Source organism: Tyto alba, unplaced genomic scaffold (genome assembly GCF_018691265.1).
Source record: "Tyto alba isolate M040663 unplaced genomic scaffold, T.alba_DEE_v4.0 Super-Scaffold_21, whole genome shotgun sequence".
Classification (NCBI taxonomy): domain Eukaryota; kingdom Metazoa; phylum Chordata; class Aves; order Strigiformes; family Tytonidae; genus Tyto; species Tyto alba.
Window position 1 is genome coordinate 927,841 of NW_024881295.1, and position 20,088 is coordinate 947,928.

Genomic DNA, 20,088 nt, shown 5'->3' on the forward strand with positions numbered 1-20,088 from the left:
GCTACTAGGATCTTGCTGGAGACATGAAGACCTTCAATCTGCAGGGCTTCCAAAGCAACGATTTGACAACTTATTAGACTCATTTTCCCCAATATTACTTGTTTAATTACCATTTGCACCAGTACATCTTATGCTTTATATACATATATCTTTAATTTTTGCTTCTTCAGCTTTTCAAATACATAATATATTATCTCTAGAATACTAAGACAATACAGAAGAGGCTCCTAGTTAGTTGTTAATTGGTGGCATAAACTTCCTTGCTTTGGGGAACTGATACATAGTTGAAATGACAGGACCTCACAATGATCTAAGCAAAAAATAATAAAACAAAAAGCCATCCAGCAGAGTCCATGACTTCACTAGCAGATTACAGCCACCCACAAATTCAGAGGCATAGAGTTTAAGTACAATGAGACTGCAGGGGTGACTATGAAGGTAGGGGAGGGGCAGCAGGGGGAACACCAAGAGAGCCAGGAGATCAGGATTAAATGACTACAAAAATACACCCAAGAAGGGTCTGGTCCCCACTTTCGCAAGCGGAACTGCAGAGCTTCAGAGCTATTTTCAAGAATTTTGCTTCCCAGAAGGACAGTCAAAGTGAAACTTTGTCTCCAAAATGCCCTCAGTGTAGTATGATGACAAAAAAGACAGGGGACCTTGGAAAGTACAAGATGCATACAGCTAACTATTCTCTTAAAAGTCTCACCAGGAAATCTGTCCAAAGGGGAACATTTACTTGCACAGGTGTGCTGGCAGAGCACAACCTAGTTACAAAAATGTTGCTGCTGGCTGAATGTTCAAAACAGAAAGAAGTCTTCCAGTGAAGTACCAAAACCCTAGTGTTCCAGTAAGTGGGTACAGCTGTAGAAAAGCCATTGAGACCACCATGCCAGCTAGTGTTTTGGCTTATCAGCTAACACAGAGGGTAGCTAGCACTGTGAGATTTACAGCCTGTCCATGGGCTTTGCCCAGAGTAATCAGCAGACTTAACACCCCAGATCACATCCATAGCTGCTGAAGACAGATCAGTGTCTACATCAAAGGGTGTTAGGAAACTCTCCCAAAGAGAACAGAGGACCTTTTACCTCTTTCTAGCCCCCCTAAATCACATAGGAAATAGAGGGGATTTGGGGCACTTTAAAAATAAAAAAAAAAAAAAAATAAATCCAAGTTACAATAACCAGCTCACATCCCTAGAAAGTTAGCCTCAGAAGAAAAGCCACAAGAAGGAACACAGGTGGGAGAATTTTGCTGCCACAGTTCTCAAGACCAGGCCTACTATACATTTCTTGCCCAAACAGTAAGTAAGCTGAAAAGGGGAAGGAGAGCGTACCTTCACCAGAGAATAATCGACAGTCCCACCATAGTCCTTACTGTGGTATGGATATGCAATACTTGTAACACAGTGCCAAGTCACCACACAAGGTTCAGGATAGTGACACAGGAACGTGAAATGCTGAGTGGTGGGACTACCTGGTTGTCATCTAGTGCAATTAACTACCAAGCTATAAAAACAGGCTTTTTTCTTTTTTTTTTTTTAAGCTATTTCCAGTTGAAACAGCTCAGTAACAATGAGGCCTTTGAATGGGGTGGGAAGGAGAAAGCAGTGAAAATGAGGGAAGTTCCTCTAGTGAACCTGCAAGCCAAACAAGAAGCCTCATGATGGGGTGCCCACATGGACCTACAGCACAATGGCAGCAGGTCTACTCAAGGATTTGCAAGACTCCTCCCACAAGAGCACAGGAACATCCAGCACTATAGAGAATTGCACCAAAGAGAAGAAGAGTAATGTGTGCATGGGGAGGTTCACTCCTCACCACAGATGTAATTAATCAAGGAGAGTTTTGTGATGAGACAAGATCTATTTCCTTACAGCTTCCACTTACAACCTGCAGCCAAATGCAGCTGTCCTCAGCACTGCAGGCCAAGCTACAGTCCTGAGTCACTACTGAAAGCAGCCACAAAACACAACAGTCTTACCAAAGAAAATTTAAAGGACAAGGAACCCAGAGGCACCTACCCAGCCTCCTCCTGTACCCACCTTCTTCAGGACTCATGCTTTCCCTGTATGGAAATACAGGGAAAAAGAGCTAGGATGTACCATGTAATGGCCAAGTGGGTAGAAGAGACAAGGCTACCCCTCTCCTCCTTGCCCATCTTGTGGGGAGTCAGTATGTTCTCCTTAGGTTCAGTGGTTTCACTGTGGGATCAAAAATAGTAAGTTTTGACTGAAGTGAAGATCTGGTCTAAAAAGGAAGGATTGTCCCAATTTGTTTTTGATTGAAGACTAGAGAGGTTTGTGCCTCCTCTGATCCCATTTGGTGCCTCTAGAGCCTCTTGGTCATCAGTTTGTCCCACTCCACTGCTTTGACCATTCAGAACTGGACCCAGTTGGACTGCTGAGGAGCCTGATTGGGAACAGCACTGAAATAAAGAAAGGAGAATCAAAGGAGCAGATCTAATAAGACTTCTTAACTTCTGGCTCTTCCAGCGCCCATCAGAACACTACCCTTCTTGTGTGCAGTTCCCTTCACCACAGTTTACCTGGATGCAGTGCTGAAGTCTCCCCACAGGTCTGTGGTAGCTGATGCTGGTGCCTTGGATGCTGATGGAGGAGCATCTAAGTCTAGTAGAATATCTAAGGCAGGAGGGAAAAAAAAAAAAAAAAAAAAAAATCAAGCTAATCAAGAAGAAACCATCACAGGCATTTAAACTGTCACCTTACATAAACTGATGAATACAGGGGCAGAGAATCTTTGAAGGGACTTCAGCTCTCCCTCCAGAAGGAAGTGTTTTTAGAAAAGAAGGAAGACTTTTTTTAAGGATTTTGTTATAAGAGCAGCTCTTTTCACTGAACGTGCATGGAGCATCCAGCTTATGCTGCAGGGGTACATTGTCGTCAAGAACTATACAGTCTCCATCTAGCATACAAACTGGCAGATTTGTGATTTATTACCTCTCTCAGTAGACATAAGACTCAGACTCAGCCCAAGCTCATCAATCGTAACAGGTGCCAAACAAGCATCACTTTAACAGTACAAACCATGCACTGCAGCCTGGATCTATTTAGAAGTTTGTGGTTTCTTCTCACTCTGATCTGTGTACAGCACTGCTAAAGTCTCTGCCTTCACAAGAGTATTCTAAGTTCTCCAGATACCTCTGTATGGTCACACTTTTAGTACAGCATCCAGAAGACAGCAGCAAACTCTTTGTTACAGGATCACAGAATGGTTTGTGTTGGAAGGGACCTTTAAAGATCACCTAGTTTCAACACTCCTGCCATGGGCAGGGACACCTTCCACTAGACCAGGTGGCTCAAAACCCAGTCTAACCTGACCTTGAACACTTCCAGGAAGAGGGCCACCCACAACTTCTCTGGCTGGCCAACCTGTTCCAGGGTCTTACTACCCTCATTGTAAAAAAATTTATTCTTTATATCCAATCTAAATCTACCCTCTTTCAGTTTAAACCTTTGCCCCCTGTCCTATCATTACAGGCCGTGGTAACAAGTCTCTCTCCATCTTTCTTACAAGCTCCATTTATTTACTGACAGGCTGCTCTAAGGTCTCCCCAGAGCCTTCTCTTCTCCAGGCTGAACAACCCCAACTCTCTCAGCCTTTCTTCATATCAGAGGTGTTCTAGACTTCTGACCATTTTCATGTCCCTCCTCTGGACTCACTCTAACAGGTCCGTATCTTTTTTGTACTGGGGATACCAGGATGCAGTACTCCAGGTAGGGCCTCAAGAGCAGAGTAGAAGGAGAGAATCCCCTCCCTCAACCTCCTAGCCACACTTCTTTTGGTGCAGCCCAGGACATGATTGGCTTTCTAGACTGTTAATGCACACTGCTGGCTCATATCTAATTTTTCATCCACCAGTATCCCAAAGTCCTTGTCTGCAGGGCCACTCGCAATCCATTCATCCGCTGGTGTGTACTGATACAGGTGATTGCCCCACCACAGGTGCAGGACCTTGTACTTGGCCATGTTGAACTTCATACACACACATATATGTATGTACACATATGTGCACAAAGTTTAACAAATATATTTTTATATATTATTATATAAATATCTATAATACACACATTTTCAAAATAACCCACTATACTTTGCACCTCTTTCTGCTCCTTATACTAAAGCTTCCTCTCTCCCTGTTCAAAGCCATTCAAGAAGTACTTTCCTGCATCTTTCAACAACCACAAGTCTATCTATATTTTTCTGCAGAAAGCAAGTGACTGTGCAGTACTTTTCCAAACACCCTACACAGCTCTTACAGTGCCCCTAAAGCACATACAAGTTCAAAAAAATCCAACTATTTAAATTTCATACCCATCCCCCCAAGATAGTTTTGACCAAGTCACTTGACTTCTCCTTTTGCAAGCACAGGAGCTACAGCACTGTCTTCCTTGCAAGGAGATGTTACTGAACAAGCACGGAGATCCTCAGGTCAAAGAGGGCAAAGCCCTTAGGACACATCATGTCTCACAGGACACTAGGCCTCAGTCCTCCCTATGCACCTACTAGTGTCTGACAGACTGCTCTATGCTAATGTTTACCTGAACTGCTCACATTACCAGATTTCAGCACAGGTGGTGGCGTGACATGGTTGGCAATGGCTGTGGAGGAAGGGGGAGGTATAGGAGGGACTGCAATTTTGCCTCCTGGTGGGGGTGGCAGCAGGCTTAGGCCCCCTGATCCAGACACACGGGGCTTGGCTGCTCCTCCTTTCTTTGTCATCATGTTCTGTATAAAAAGAAAAGACAAATGAGGAATATACTCCATTGGCAGATCCAGAGAAAGAAGCAGGGTAAACTGGGCTGCTTACCCCAATGTTCAGTTTGATGGTCTGCCCTTCCTTAAACCCTAAGTCTAATCTGGGACGTGTGTCAGCTTCCTGGGACTCCTTGGAGATCTCAGTCTCCTGCTTCACCCACCTAAAAAGAAAAGAGGAAGACATAAGACCCTGTGACAAAACAGAACAGGGTTTTAGAAAAATGCATGGTTCCTCTCCCCATCCCGAAAAAGCTACCTTGACTTGTCAAACCACCTACCTCCCTACTCTCCGTGTAGTACAGAAAAAAGCTGGGTCGACCACAAACCCAAGAGACTGTCTAACACTGCACTCATAGATTCACAGGACCTAAGCTCAAGACTTACATCTCTGACCCTGCAGGACTCAGCTTGCATGACAGTTGGCAGCACACTCCAGTGTCCCTGGTGGAGCCAGAGTAGGGTTTCATGACCATCCCAAGGAAGCCTGAGCTAAATGAACATGTACCACCACCCACCATGTTCTACAGGCCAGAGGAAAAACAGCATTCCAGAAAAGCACCACTCACTTGAAGTGATCCTGCAAAGAGACGTTGAAGTCAAAGGCATCACCACGATCCGTGAAGCCAATGCCTATAAAAGCACTTCGTCCTAGCAAGGAGACAGGAGTCATTGGAGGTGCCCTGAAAACGGGCCCTTGTGTTCATTCACTCCAAAATCCTTCTGCTTCTCATAGACCCCTCTGCGTTACCTCCCTCTGACACACCTGCAGCTGGACACCAGCAGCTCACAGCAATTCATTGTTCCTAGCTTTCAGGATGCACCCTTCTTCCCATGCAGCACTCTCAGAAACTGAATGTTCTTTCCCAGCCCTTGGACTCTGTGCAATGTAAAGAACCCTCCTCTGTTAACCTTGCCTTCCAACCCTTCCAGGCACACTGACCAGCCTTTTCAGCACTCCCAATGCCATTTCAATCCACCTGGCATATACCCAGCTCCATCAGGCTAAATCTCCTCCACCCTTAGCACTTGGCACATACATGACCCCTCAACTCACCAGTTCCATCCTGAATTCGAATGACAAAATAGCGGCTGGAATCTGTCACAGTCTCTACTGCAATGCCAGGGTATTGATCTATAGGAGCCTGGGCGAAGAGTTCTCCTGCAGACAGAGAATGGTGTTAAGGAGAGCAACCTCTTGCTGAAGCATGGCCAGGGCTGCATGCACAGCTCTGAGCAAGCTTAGAAACACAGGCTCATGAACAGCAATCATAGTCTCAGCCTTTCCATTACCTGAAACCTTATCCTCCAGTTTTACGTATGCAGTTTTGCCTTTGGAGGTGACACGAAGCCGCCCTGTCCAGTCCGGATGGTCCAGTTTCCAGTCAGATGCCCTGAAAAGAAAAGCAGCTGTTCACTGACCATACATCGACACCTCCAATTCTGCCCAACAATCTTAGCGAAAGTCTCTGCTCCCAAACCTTCAACACCTGCAGCTGCCTTATTCCACTTCTCTCCCCAAACCATATATGAGGTCTCAGCTCCTCTCTGTTGCTGCCAGTGGACACACATGGCTCTGACTGACCTCTCTTTCCTCTGGGTAAAGGGAAATAGATACCTTCCAGAGAGCATCAACTCTGTCTTTTCCTTTATAAACTTGCAGAAGATGGGAGACTGAAACCCAGAAACTCATTTGAAACAGTAAACCCAAAAGTGACTTGTGAGCATCAGGAAGACCCCAAAAATTAGTTAACAGCCTGCTGAAAAGCCACGCCATCATTTTACCCTATTGTTGTAAAATAATAACAAGTACTTCTGAAGCTAGAGGTAGCTAGCTTATACTGGGTAAAACATACGCACAGCCATCCTGACTAGCTCATCAAACTCTTTGATACAGACTGCTGTGAAGGGAAAAAATAAAATAAAAAACAAAAGAGAGAAAACCCCCAACCTACAGGATTTTATAGCTAGGAACAAACACCTGTGGCCAGGTGCAACATCCACAGTGGCAACAGTTTACCAAGTTCAGCAAGTACCACAGACACCCATCAGCACTTCAGAGCACAAACCCCCTTCTCCAGCAAGACTGTGGGCACAGCTTACAAAGTCACACTCCACTGGTTTCAGCTAAATAGAGAAAAGGCATTTCTAACTCCCTGTCTTCCAATTTCTTCTTTGAATTCATTAACCCCTTCTGGCTTCCTCCACACTACTGCAAGAGCCAACAGGCCAAATTCAATATGCCATTATACCACATCAGACCCGCATCCCAGGGCAAACTGGGGGCGGAGGTCAGCTTTGCCTGGAAGAGCAAGTTGCTCAGGTGGCCTCACCTTCTGCCCGTTATTAACAGAGCAAACCCTACTCGTCCACGCCATGTAGCAAAGGCTCCCGCTTTTAAGCAAAGCCCACCTACAAGAAGTGACTCCAGCCAGTACATCTCCCAGAGCTGCAGCCCGTGGGGTGTAAGGCCTCAAGGCACAGGCCTGACCTGCTTGCGGCTACAGGCCGCGGCTTCCCAAGGCGCCGCTCACGGGGAGGACGCCCCTTCCCGGGCCCAGCCCCCGTCTGCCGGGCCCGCGGGTCAGGGCGACCCCCGGCGCTGCATGCTCCCTCACCTGTACCCGCGGTTGGAAGCGCGTGGTGGGATGCGGTAGACGTTGACATCGGGCTTCACACAGAGAACGGACTCGTACTCCAGCTCAGCCGCCGCCATCTCAGCCGCGAACCCCAACAACCCAGCGAAGACCGAGCGCTGGGAGCCTAAGAACCGGGGGCGATTCCGACCGCCATCTTTGCTGAGGGCAGACACCGCCTAGGGGCGCCGTGGCGGCCGGGCGGGAACCAAGCCACGTCGAAGTCGTAGAGGAAGACATCTTAGATCCTGGCAGCAAAGCGCGGGGGCGGGGAGGTGGCCATCTTGGAGCTGGTACCGACACCGCAGTGGGGGCTGGACTCCGGGGGTTCCCCCGTGGGCCTGGAGCGGCCATGTCTGATTCGGGCGCCGTCCCGGAGCTGGGCGCAGCCATGACAGGAGCGGGCAGAGCCGGGCGGGGTGAAGCGCCAGCGGGGCAGGCCAGGTTCCAGTGCTCGGACGGGGAGAGGCCCTTCAGAGGCCAGCAGGGCCGCCGGGGGATGGGGGCCGGCGGGAGGGGCGAGGGGCCCCGGGCCCAGGCCGGGCCTGGGCGGCAGGCTTCCCGGCGGCCCGGGATGCGGCGGGGGAGGCGCCGGCCGCGGGCTCCCAGACCGCGGTGGCCCCGAGCAAAAGGCGCCCGTGTCACCCCTAGAGCTGGGAGCCCACGGCTGGGGTCGTGAGACTGGTTTCCCCTGTGTCCTTCTGTGCAGAGAGGGAAGATTCCAAATGTTGGGTCCATCCATTCAGTACAGTCCTGGACAATGCCTTCGTTTTTTATTTTCTTCTTTTAAATAGGCAAAGCAAACACAAAAGCCTAAATGGTTCTTCTGCATAGTTTATTACAAGGCTATCTACAGATTGTCATGAAATGGGCATTTTATCCTACTTGTGTAGTGCTTCTTATTTGCACACCTCATACGATAGAGCATTGTGGAGTTCTATCCAAGATTTATGCTATTCCGTGGTTTTCACTGAAGATTTCTGTGTGGGAACAATATGGATCCTCCATTGCTTTCACAGCCTGATTTTGAGTTATGTTCTCCAAGATTTCAACCTCATTGCTTAATCCTTTAAAAACACAAACAAACAAAAACTTTAGCTGATATTGGCAGTGCTTTGTATTTTCTTGGTCCAGAGGTGCTTGTTAGAAGAATGTTATGTTTTCTGCTAGTTAAGTCTCAGTGGAATTGAATGGGAGATGTATTCCTGGTGTCCTGGAGCTGCTTGTGCATCTTTTTCACGTGCATTATAAAAGTTGGCTGTTTGCCACTCTCTTCTTAGATGGTCTCCTAGAGCTGTAGAAGGATTGTGGCACACTGAAAGAGGGTACAATAAAGAGACAGGTGAAATTTAATATTGCTAAGTGTGAATTAGTGAATTTGGAAAAGCAACCATAACTATACATACAGATTGACGTACTCTAGATAAGTTATTACCATTCAAAGAAGAAACTTTGCAGTCACCGCAGAAAGTTCTATGAAAAATCATGTCAACGTGCAATTCTATTCAAAATGTAAATATAACAGAAGTATCCAGTTGCTTCTTGAATACTGAATGGTGTAGTGCTCCTCAATTTTAAAAACAACTGTAAAATCAGAAATGATACAGAAAATGATGACTAGACAGCTGTGGCTGAGAATGGCTTCTTTTGGTGGACAAGCTAAATAGACGAGAATGCTTCACCTTGGGAAGAGACGTCTTAAGTGGCGGTATGAGAGACGCATGGGGAAGGTGACATGAATTCTTACAGTAAAAGAACAAATGATTGGGTAGAAATTTGAAAACAAAAATTGCACTTTTTCATATTGTACAATTAGATTCATGGTTCCAAGGATGATACAGGTAGCCAAAAGTATAAGTTTCAAGAAAGCAATTAGATAAATCCATAGAAGGAAAGTCTATAAAATACAGCTAACAAATGCACACCAAACCCCTGGCCCACAAAGCCCTTACACTACAAATTGCTAGGCTAGTATCCTAGGGAAGTGTAATTCTGTACTGTTTTATAGGCTTTCTTTAAGCAGCTCTGTTCTCAAAGCTTTGCCTGTCATTAACCTCTTTGCCTTAATTCTGGCAGTCTGGCAAGCAATTTAACACTGGCATTCTTTTACACTATGCCGAAACATGGTGCTGGGTTTTGTGCCACCACATGAATATCTGGGTGTAGGGGGGGTAGAAGTGTTTGGGTTGGTGGTGTGCATCCCTGTGTGCCCTTCACAGTGGGCCTGGGAGTTTATTCCCAGCATGGTTTTCTTTCCAGCAGCCTTGGGCCAAAGCTTGAGTTTTAAGTGAAAATGGATTTTCGTGTGGCCTGTGGTGCAGAGATCAGGAGGCCTTTGGTAAAACAGCAAAACAAAGATAAAACACAGCACAAACCATTAGAAGTTTTGCAGCTAAACATGGTGAAGATGTCTGCTACATAAATGTTAATTTCAGGAGTGTGATTTCCCAGAAATGTGGCCAAAATAAGTGTATAGATACTAGTTTATCAAATATTATAAGACTAGTAGCATTTAAACTGCTATTTTTTTAAATAGTGACTTCTCAGTGAAGACTGATGTGGGAGTTTACTGCTATGCAGTAGCCAGTTACTGAGTCTCTAAAAATTCTAAGTGTTTACTCTGAAAAAATGTACAGTTCGTGCCTCATAAACATGCAGAAGAGTCATTTGGGCTTTTACTTTGCTTTTTGCTTTGCTTATTTAAGAAAAAAAAAATAAGGCATTGTCCAGGAATGTACTTAATGGATAAACCCAGCATTTGGAATTTTCCTTCTCTGCACAGAAGGTACAGGGGAAACCAGTCTCACAAAAAGACTCATTAGATAACTCAAAGGTTAATCTCAATATGAGGATTTTTACGAAACAGTCCAAATACTATTTCAAATGGTGTTTTTTTCACTGAAAATGCCCTGGCAAAACATCTGACCTGAACACTCACCCAGTACTGAGAACCTGTTGTTGTGAAGAGCTACTTTTTAATTATGTATGATCTATGTATGCACCACTTATGTCAAGCTTTGTTCCCTGCATGGTGTCCAGAGCTTGTGCTGACCTGAGCTTATTCAGCAATGTACAAAAATGCCTTGGGGGCATTCAGTGGATTTTCTGAAGAGGAGAGTCTGAGGAATACCAGTGCTGGACAACCCTGCAGATACTTTATGTTACTTGAGAGTCACAATGAAACTAAGTGCACAGCTGTGGCAATGAAAACAAGTGCAAAGCAAAGACTGGCCCCCCAGACCACTGTAGTATGTTTTCTAGAGAAACAGTTGTGCTAGTAATGGCTAGGATTTACAGGGAGCGTTTTGGACAGGTTATTTAGGAAGACACGATTGCCATATAAACAAGGAATGTTCAGGGTCTGTGAAAGATCATAGCTATCTAGTCACACCCTGGGCAGAAAACCAAAAGGGAGATCTGAGAGGGGCTGCAGAGCTTTGTAGAACTGCAGAAGAAGTAGTAGAGATATGGAATACAAGTGGAATTCATAGTTCTTGCCAAAGTGTTTTGGAGACAACATGCATACCATTGCAGGAGGGAGGCTTTTATAATTACACTGATCACATTTTTAGGACTGTATATGGGTGTAACTTTAATAACTGATAGACTGGTGCAGTTTTATAATAGTAAACCTGAAACGATAATATAAATGGTAACTTGCATTAAGATTTTAGCCAACTTGTGGTGGCCAGCTGAGTCTGTATGTCATGATAAACTTCAGTGTGAACATCCTCCTGGACGAGCTGATGGAGTATTGGCTAGATAGGTGGGCAGCGAGGTGGAGTTCAGTGAGTGGCTGAACTGCTGCGCTCAGAGGGTGGCGATCAGAAGAAACAAGTCCAGCTGTAGACCAGTCACTAGTGGTGTTCAGCTGTGGTTACCAGTGGTTCCAGTCCTGTTTAACTCTTCATTAACAACCTGGATGACGAAGGAACGTGCACCCTCAGTAAGTTTGCAGATGATGCAAAATGGTAGGAGTGGCTTATGCACCGGGTGTCTGTGCTACCATCGAGAACTGGGCAGGCAGGAACTGAAGTTCAAGAAGTACGAAGTCTTGTACCTGGGGAGGAACAACCTCATGCACTAATACATGCTGAAGGCTGACCACGTGGAAAACAGCTTTGCAGAGAATGATGTTGTGGTCCTGGTGGACAAAAAGCTGAACATAAGCCAGCAATGTGCCCTTGCAGAAAAGAAAGCTGCCAGGGTTAGGTTAGTATTGTATTGTATTGTATTAGTATTGTCAGCAAGTCAAGGGAGGTGATCCTTCCCCTCTACTCAGCTTTGGTGAGGCCACATCTAGAGTGCTGGGCCCAGTTCTGGGCTCTCCAGTACTAGAGAGACGTGGACGTAGTGGAGGGAAACTTGTGGAGAGCCACTAAGGTAATTAAGGGACTGGTACACCTGTCACACAAAGAGAGGCTGACAGAGCTGGAACTGTTCAATTGGGAGACAAGAAGGCTCAGGGGGAGCTTATCATCCACCTGATGGGAGTGTTTAATAGAGATGGAGCCAGACTCTTCTTGGTGGTGCCTGGTGTCAGGACAAGAGGCAGTGGGCACACACTGAAACACAGCATGTTCCCTCTGAACACAATAAAACAGTTTTTACTGTGAGGGTGGTTGAATACTGGAACAGATTGCCCGGAGAGTTTGTGGAGTCTCCTGTGAAGATACTCAAACCCAACTGGACACTGTCCTGGGCAATCTTCTCTAGCTGACCTGGCTTTGAGCAGTGGGGTTGGGCTGGACTGTCTCCAGACAGTTTTCCAACTTCAGTTATTCTGTGATTATGTGAACTAGAGCCCTTCTAAGCTAACTCAGTGTGTTTGTCATGAGGAGAAGGGAGAGATCCGGAAGAGAAGAATGCAGTGTGGTAATTTCAGATTGCCATCAAAGCTGCAAGTCAAAGGTCTGGTCTGATACAAGTAACCATTTTATGAAAGCAACAAAAATTTCCTTTTTCCTTCTTGTACCACCTCCTTTGAGCGTCTACATTATTAGGCCCTTTTTGCTGAGGTGCAAAACACTTCATTAGTCAAACTGTTTAAAAGGTTCATTGATCTGGAAACCACATCATCTCATCGTTGTCCAGGGTGAGCTGGCTGGGCTAAAGACAAAGTGCTTGCTGTGTCAAGGTTGGCTGCAGGGGAAAGGTTTTAACTGTGAGGATCAAACTGGTGGAGGTGGACCTTCTTGCATAGGCGAGCTTGACTAGAGCTAGCAAGTTGCAAGGTGGTGGAAAGGTGGTATATCCTTTGGCCAGCAAGAGCCAGTAGGGTTATCAACACTTTCTGTCTGGGTCTGAGGAGTCCCCTGGGGAAGGTGGGAGCTGAGAATAAGATGCAGCTAGAGGAATTTTCCCAACAGGCCACTGACAGCCCATTCATCTTTGGAGGTACAGCCCAGCCTTGGCCTGCCTTCCTGTTTCTGGTTTCATGGGGTTTGTGTTGGGGGGCAGCATCTGTATGTTTCACAGAGACACACTCTGGAGTGGAACTCTGCTCCATCCCAGTTAATTTTCCAGACCGAAACAAAAATACTGAGGCTGATACTTGTATGCCTGGGCTTTGTCGTGTTTGCTGGCAGTCTTGACTTCCCAAACTGGGAGGGGTGAGGTGGAGCCCTATTGTTGCACATCCGAAATGCCTTACCCCAGATGTTTTCTCTTTTTATAGTCTTGCCACATTCTGTCCTATCAGCATGTCAGTTAACCACTTCTAACTTTTCACCAGTTAAGTTCCGTCTTTAAACAAACAAACAGCAAGACTTTAAGTACCCTGAAAGGCCAAAAATCAGATTAAAATTCCTTTGACATGACCAATTATGGTTTGCTGAGTACAGTGTTCTGTATTTGATGAACTAAGCTGCCTCAAGCTGGGACAGAAGCTCATCTGGATGAATAAGAATCCCAGAAATGGAATTATCTAGGTGAATATGCTGATCTGTTAAAGCATGGAAGTGGCTACAAGACACCTGATGGTGGCATGGCAGGGTTTAGAATTATTAATTACATCAAGCAAAGGTCAATGTTATGCCAACAGGCAAGACATCTGATCCAGTTGTCTTATGGAAACTATAGTGAAGTATATGTCTGTGCCTATCATCCCCTTGCTTTCTATTATTCTTTGACTCAGGGTACTACTTTATTTTGTCAATGTTAAGACAGCATCTTTTGTTTTGACTGTTTATTTTATCAGCAGGTCATATCTAAAACTTCAAATATGAGTCATTCTAAGCTTTCCGTCAGGGTGCAAGAACATTCTTAGCACACCCGTGCACATACAGGAAGAAAGCAGTTCCTAAAATGTCATGAGTTTCTTTTTTCCGTCACTCCAGAGACAGGACTGATGGCACTTGCTCCCTGGCACACTGAAATACCAACTTCACCTGGGTAAGTATAATAAGCTGCAGAATTCTAATTTCCTCTTCAACTTGCAATTTCTTATTCTTCATTCCTGAAAACCTCTCTCTCCCTTCCAGTTTGCCCTTCCGTTTTCATAACCACCTAGCAGCCCTTTTAACTCTCTTGAGAACGTAGCATAGGCAGTATCTTCTTATTGATTCATCTCTCAGTTTGCTTTGGAGCAGTATTTGTATTACTGTCTTTACAGCATTCCTTAATTCCCTATCCCTTTCATACCATCTTCTGTAGCTATCTGAGGAGGCAGCAAGATTCAACTCTTGCAGCACTGTTCTCCAGCTGTCTGTGTAAAAGTTGCTTCTGCATATATCAGCAAGACCTCAAGAAATGGAACAAACTTCTTAGAATGTTAAATTAAGCCCCCAGCTACCTTCCAGTGACTTCTTTTATAGCTTTCCTTGCAGGTCACCCTAACCTAAAAGCCTCTTATCAGTTGTTACCAAAAAGTGGTAAATTACAATGTTTGTTACAACTGTTTATCTCATTTTCTTTGTGGTGAAGCGGTTCTAACACTTCTGCATCATTCTGTATGTAACGCAAGAAAGAGATTAATGATTTAGAATTATTTATTTTTTTTATAATATTGATATTTAGTCCTTCACACAGCAGTCCCTGACTGGCATTTAAGTACTGGCATAATAGAGGTTAAGGTAGAATCAGTCTGGTTTGTCTTATTCATGTCTCCTCAGTTACTTCTGCCGACTGTATTTAACTCTTACCTATGCAGTTTCCATGCATTCTGGTAATGCTTTTAGAGACCTTTCAGCAACACAACTGTCTTCACTCATGTGGCAAGGATCTAGTTAAGAGGGATTTTATAAACAATTTTATTAATGTTTGAAGTCTGAAGATCAGGCTCTTTTTCTCAGCTCTATGTTGACTTTTCTAGATTTCCTTTACTTTCCTTTCTAAATTTACTAATATCCAAGTCCAAGAATAATTGAGCAATTAAAGTTTTTCCACTACTATTCTCGTAGTTTTAAAATGTCATTAAGTATTCTGTATCTCAGCTTCATTGTCTTGCAATAAGACACCTTTTCTTATATCTAAAATGGCTCAAGAACATTACTGCTATTACTCTGTATTTTTATTTTTCTTTCTATAACTAAATTTCTGTCTTTCTGAGGAATCAGCAGAGAGCTCAGAAAAAAAGCAGGGAGAAGGATGTGCTTACTGAGACTTCCCTAAAAATACCCCTTAGCAAACAGACTTGCTGTCCTGTCCTATTTATAATATCCAGGAAGTGGAGCAGGATTATTTCATTAAGACAAGCATTGCTTTATTAACCTAAACCTATTTCACTGGTTATGCCAGAAGAAATCACTCCTTTGAAAGGGGAGAGGACCAAAATGCTGGCCGACTTCTGAAGAAAAGCGTGTACAGGGCTGGAAGTTGATCAGGAAAATGAGCAGTGTGGGCGTGTGAATAGAGAGCCTCCACTTTAGAGTGGAGACTAAAAAGGACCAGACTGAAATCAAAGGGGATGACAGAGATGGGAGAACTTAAGTGTATACAACCCCCACGTTTGAATAGTGGGGCTTCTGTAGCTTAGCGACCATGAGAATGATGTGGTGTATAATGGTCAGATTAGTAAGCCTTTAGCACAAATTTGTATACTCCAGTGCCTTTGTACCCTGACAGCTCTGTACTGTCACCTGACTCAAAGATGCCTCAGTACAGATAAAGAAGAATTTTGAGAGAAGGGTGTGAATTGCCTACTAATTTACTTTCTGGTTTGTATCTACAGAATGCCTCGACTCCTGGGTAATAGCAGTTCACATGAGCAGGCTCCTGTATATTATGCATCAGAGTCCATTGTCTCCATTGCTATCTTCATCATCATTTTTATCATAGGTATCCCGGGCAATGGACTGGTGATCTGGGTAGCTGGTCTGAAAATGAAAAGGTCTGTGAACGTTGTCTGGTTCGTAAACCTTGCTGTGGCCGACTTCATGTGCTGCTTGTCCTTGCCATTTTCCATTGTTCACCTGACCCTCCATGAACACTGGCCATATGGTTGGTTCCTCTGCAAAGTCATTCCATCAGTCATAATCTTCACCATGTTTGCTAGCGTCTTCCTACTCGTGGCCATCAGCATTGACCGGTGCCTCCTTGTGATGAAACCTATCTGGTGTCAAAATCATCGAACAGTGAAATTTGTATCAGTAATATGCAGTGCCATTTGGATCCTGGCCTTTATTTTCTGCTGTCCTGTCTTCTACTACCGTGAGACTAGCACTCATGATGGCAAAACTGAGTGTGGATACAGTTTTGGAGATGACGAGGTGCTAGATTATATGGATTATCCTGTAAATGAGTTATTGGAACAATACTCACCTTCAGCCTACAACGGTAGTGACTCATGGGGAAATTTCTATGAAGGTTATTCTGTATCCCTTGCCTTACTGGTAATAGGCATCACTAGGGCTGTCTTTGGCTTTGTACTCCCCTTTGGCATAATGGCAGTTTGCTATGCCCTTATTGCTTTTAGAATGCGTGCAAATCAGTTTCACAAGCCACGCAACAGGGTACTGCAAACAGTTGTGCTTGTGATAGCTGCATTCTTCATCTGCTGGGCTCCCTACCATGTAGTTGGGATTCTGTCCCTTGTACCTACTCTTGGAACAGGACTGAAGGAGTCACTGATCCTCTGGGATCACCTCTCTACAGCACTTGCATATGCCAACAGCTGCATCAACCCCCTGCTCTATGTTTTCGTGGGACAGGACTTCAGGGCAAAGACGTGGCAAACAGTGCAAGGAATCTTGGAAGGTGTCTTTACTGAGGCACCAACACGTTTGGTCCCTTACTCCCTTAACAGAAGCAAGACTTCAACAGAGAAGGACGTTAGCAGCACAGTGTAATGTGGGACTTCTGATCACCATGGTAGAAAGAGCAAGCTGTGGCCCTGCACATCAATCACTCTCCACTTAAAAGCTTTTTTTGCTCAGTCACTTTTGATTAATCTGCAGATCCACACACAGAGCACTGAGATGGTTCACATGAGAACAGCTAACCCCCTTTATATCCTATTTTAGAGAGATGGGAAGTTGGAAGTACCAAGAGTAATAATCTGAGGGAAGACTGGTGAAGCAGGAGACACAGACTACTTAAACCTCTAAAGAAGAAAACAGCTTGCAGAATGATTTTTGGTGGGATCATGTAGTTTAACCTCTGAAACCTCTGAATTGCTAGAGAACGCCATTAGAGTTATCTGCATATATCTGTGTTCCACATCTCCTGTCTGATAAACTGCAGATGAAACTAACTTTGGTGTCTCTCCTTGGAATCTGTCACTCCATCTTTCTTTGACTATAATTGGGGTCTGAGGTGTTTTTTTCCAAAGATTTCCCTAGAAGTTAGTGCTACATTCTCTTGCAGCAGTGCGTTAGAACAGTACTTGCCCCGGTCAGCTGTACTGAACTGACTTTGGTGCCCTGGTAGATGCCAAAGATATTTCTTTGTCCTGACAAATACATCACTATACAGTAGTAACTGGTCCAGTGCACATGCTGTAGCTATGTTTGTTAGCATGCACTCACTCCCTGTCTCCCTAACACTCCACCACGAGGGTTCCAAATTTTCATTTTAGGAAGTAGCCCAAGATTATCCAAAGGTACCTACTGCATTTTCAGGTGGCACACAAGCAGAATTTGAGCAGCTGCAGTCATCGATGAGCCAGATTATGTGGCTGCTGGACTGTCAGCCGTTTGGTAAAACCTTGGAATTGAGAAGTGGTAACCTGCGGTCTGACCACAAAAAGGTGAGGAACAAGCCTGTTGGGCAGTCATGTCCTGCTCTCTGTAAGAGATGTGCTCCTCATGCCTTTCTGCTGGAGGAAGATAAAAATTTTGCTTAGTGAGGCTAACTGGGGGTGTTTGCCAAGCTTGAATGGTCCCTGTTCCTGAAATGCAGAAGTATATTTACTAGGTACTCTATGGAAGTGGCTTAAAATCTGCTTTTTGTGTTAGTTCTTTCTTAAAGGAGTGAAGGTCAACAAATGGTATGACAGCCACTAAGCACTGGTGTAGTTTTCACTTTGCCTTTCTGGTGAGCATGAGTTGAAAGACTCGAGAACAGCCAGCTATGAGAACTTTTGACTCTTGATATCCTAAAAGGTCTCAGTTGTGACGTACATGTAGGTGTGTGTATTGGGTTTACGTGGCAAGGTTTTGGTAGCAGGGGAGCTACAGGGGTGACTTCTGTGAGGAGCTGCTGGAAGCTTCCCTTGTGTCCAGTGGAGCCAGTGCAGCCGGCTCCAGGACAGACCCACCACTGTCCAAGGCCGAGCCCATCAGCGATGGCGGTAGCGCCTCTGGGATAACGTATTTAAGAAGGAGGGAAAAGAAAAACCAAACCTGCACAATTGCAGCAGGAGAGAGGAGTGAGAATATGTGAGAAAAACAACTCTGCAGACAGCAAGGTCAGTGAAGAAGGAGGGGGAGGAGGTGCTCCAGGCACTGGAGCCGAGGTTCCCCTGCAGCCTGCAGTGAAGGCCATGGTGAGGCAGGCTGTGCCCTGCAGCCCAGGGAGGTTAACAGTGGAGCAGATCTCCTAGAATTGCAGAGTGGTTTGGGTCGGAAGGGACCTTAAAGCTCATCTAGTCCCAACCCCCCTGCCCCGGGCAGGGCCCCTTCCCCCAGCCCAGGGGGCTCCCAGCCCCGTCCAACCTGGCCTTGAACCCTTCCAGGGAGGGGGCAGCCACAGCTGCTCTGGGCACCCTGGGCCAGCGCCTCACCCCCAACACAGGGGAGGATTTCTTCCTTACATCTAATCCAAATCTACCCTTTTTCAGTTTAAAACCATTACCCCTCATCCCCTCACTACACTCCCCGATAAAGATCCCCTCCCCACCTCTCCTGTCCCCACTTTAAGCACTGGAAGGCCACTGTAAGGTCTCCCCGGAGCCTTCTCTTCCCTAGGCTGAACCCCCCCAACTCTCTCAGCCCGGCCCCCCAGGGGAGCTGCTCCAGCCCCCCCAGCATCTTTGTGGTCCTCCTCTGGCCCCGCTCAAGCAGCTCCGTGTCCTCTTATGTTGGGGGCCCCCGAGCTGGCCCCAGCACTGCAGGGGGGGGTCTCATGAGAGCAGAATAGAGGGGGAGAATCCCCTCCCTCGACCTGCTGGCCCCAATTCTCTTGATGCAGCCCAAGACACCGTTGGCTTTCTGGGCTGTAAGCACACATTGCTGGCTCACAGGCAGTTTTCCACCCGCTACTGCCCCCAAGTTCCTCTCCCCAGGGCTGCCCTCAATCCACTCTTCACCCAGCCTGCATTTGTGCGTGGGGTTGCCCTGACCCATGTGCAGGACCTTGCACTTGTTGTACTTCATGAGGTTTGCACAGACCCACCTCTCGAGGTCCCTCTGGATGGCCTCCCTTCCCTCCAGCATAACGACTGCACCACCCAGCTTGGTGTCGTGGGCAGACTTGCTGAGGGTGCACTCAATCCCACCTGCAGCCCACGGAAGACCCCATGCCAGGGCAGGTGGGTGCCTGAAGGAGGCTGTGCCCCTGTGGGAAGCCCACACTGGAGCAGGATCCTGGCAGGACTTGTGACCCCATGGGGGACCCACGCTGGAGCAGTCTGTTTCTGAAGGCTTGCAGCCCCTGGGAGGGACCCACGCTGGAGCAGTTTGTGAAGGGCTGCAGCCCGTGGGAAGGACTGACATTGGAGAAGTTCCTGGAGGACTGTCTCCCATGGGAGGGACCCCACGCTGGAGCAGGGGAGGAGTGTGAGGAGTCCTCCCCCTGAGGAGGAAGGAGCGGCAGAGACAAGGGGTGATGAACTGACCACAACCCCCATTCCGGGTCCTCCTGTGCTGCTGGGGGGGAGCAGGTAGAGAAAATCAGGAGTAAAGTTAAGCCTGGGAAGAAGCGAGGGGTGTGGGGGAAGGTGTTTTTAGGATTTGGTTTTATTTCTACTCTACACCCTACTCCTAATTTGATTGGTAATAAACTAATTTCCACAAGTTGAATCTGTTTGGCCAGCGACGGTAACTGGCGAGTGATCTCCCCGTCCTTATCTCGACCCACGAGCCTTCTGTTGTGTTTTCTCTCCCCTGTCCAGCTGAGGCGGAGAGCGATAGAGCAGCTTTGGGGGGCACCTGGTGTCCAGCCAGGGTCAACCCACCACAGTGTGGGCTGTTAATTTCGGGATGTCCACACCCAAATTGTGTTTCTAAGGCAAGCAGGTGGGAACCAAGCCCACCTGACGGGCGTCGCTGAAAAAAAATTCAATGCTGGCACCAAAAGAG

The 20,088-nt window shown here is 46.2% G+C and overlaps 2 protein-coding genes across 6 annotated transcripts; one reads left to right on the plus strand and one right to left on the minus strand.

Moving 5' to 3' along the window:
- Nucleotides 1-73: 73 nt before the first annotated feature.
- On the minus strand, nucleotides 74-7,598 carry NECAP1 (NECAP endocytosis associated 1). 2 transcript variants are annotated; one of them, XM_032983870.2, is made up of 8 exons: nucleotides 7,394-7,598; nucleotides 6,069-6,169; nucleotides 5,833-5,937; nucleotides 5,345-5,426; nucleotides 4,831-4,939; nucleotides 4,580-4,748; nucleotides 2,548-2,641; nucleotides 74-2,427 (listed from the first exon to the last, which is right to left on the minus strand). In XM_032983870.2, the coding sequence occupies exons 1-8, from the start codon at nucleotides 7,489-7,491 to the stop codon at nucleotides 2,379-2,381; spliced, it is 807 nt and encodes a 268-aa protein (XP_032839761.1). In that variant the 5' UTR covers nucleotides 7,492-7,598; the 3' UTR covers nucleotides 74-2,378. The 2 variants fall into 2 exon arrangements, with proteins under 2 accessions (XP_032839761.1, XP_032839752.1); XM_032983861.2 differs by having other exon boundaries at nucleotides 4,562-4,748.
- Nucleotides 7,599-7,717: 119 nt separating this feature from the next.
- On the plus strand, nucleotides 7,718-17,102 carry C3AR1 (complement C3a receptor 1). Of its 4 annotated transcripts, none has more exons than XM_032984268.2 (3): nucleotides 7,718-11,357; nucleotides 13,611-13,804; nucleotides 15,582-17,102. In XM_032984268.2, exons 2-3 carry the CDS (start codon nucleotides 13,761-13,763, stop codon nucleotides 16,696-16,698), a joined length of 1,161 nt encoding a protein of 386 aa, XP_032840159.2. In that variant the 5' UTR covers nucleotides 7,718-11,357; nucleotides 13,611-13,760; the 3' UTR covers nucleotides 16,699-17,102. The 4 variants fall into 4 exon arrangements, with proteins under 4 accessions (XP_032840159.2, XP_009966644.3, XP_042651082.1 ...); XM_009968342.3 differs by having other exon boundaries at nucleotides 13,614-13,804; XM_042795148.1 differs by lacking the exon at nucleotides 7,718-11,357 and having other exon boundaries at nucleotides 12,351-13,804; nucleotides 15,582-15,598; nucleotides 15,689-17,102.
- Nucleotides 17,103-20,088: the final 2,986 nt, after the last annotated feature.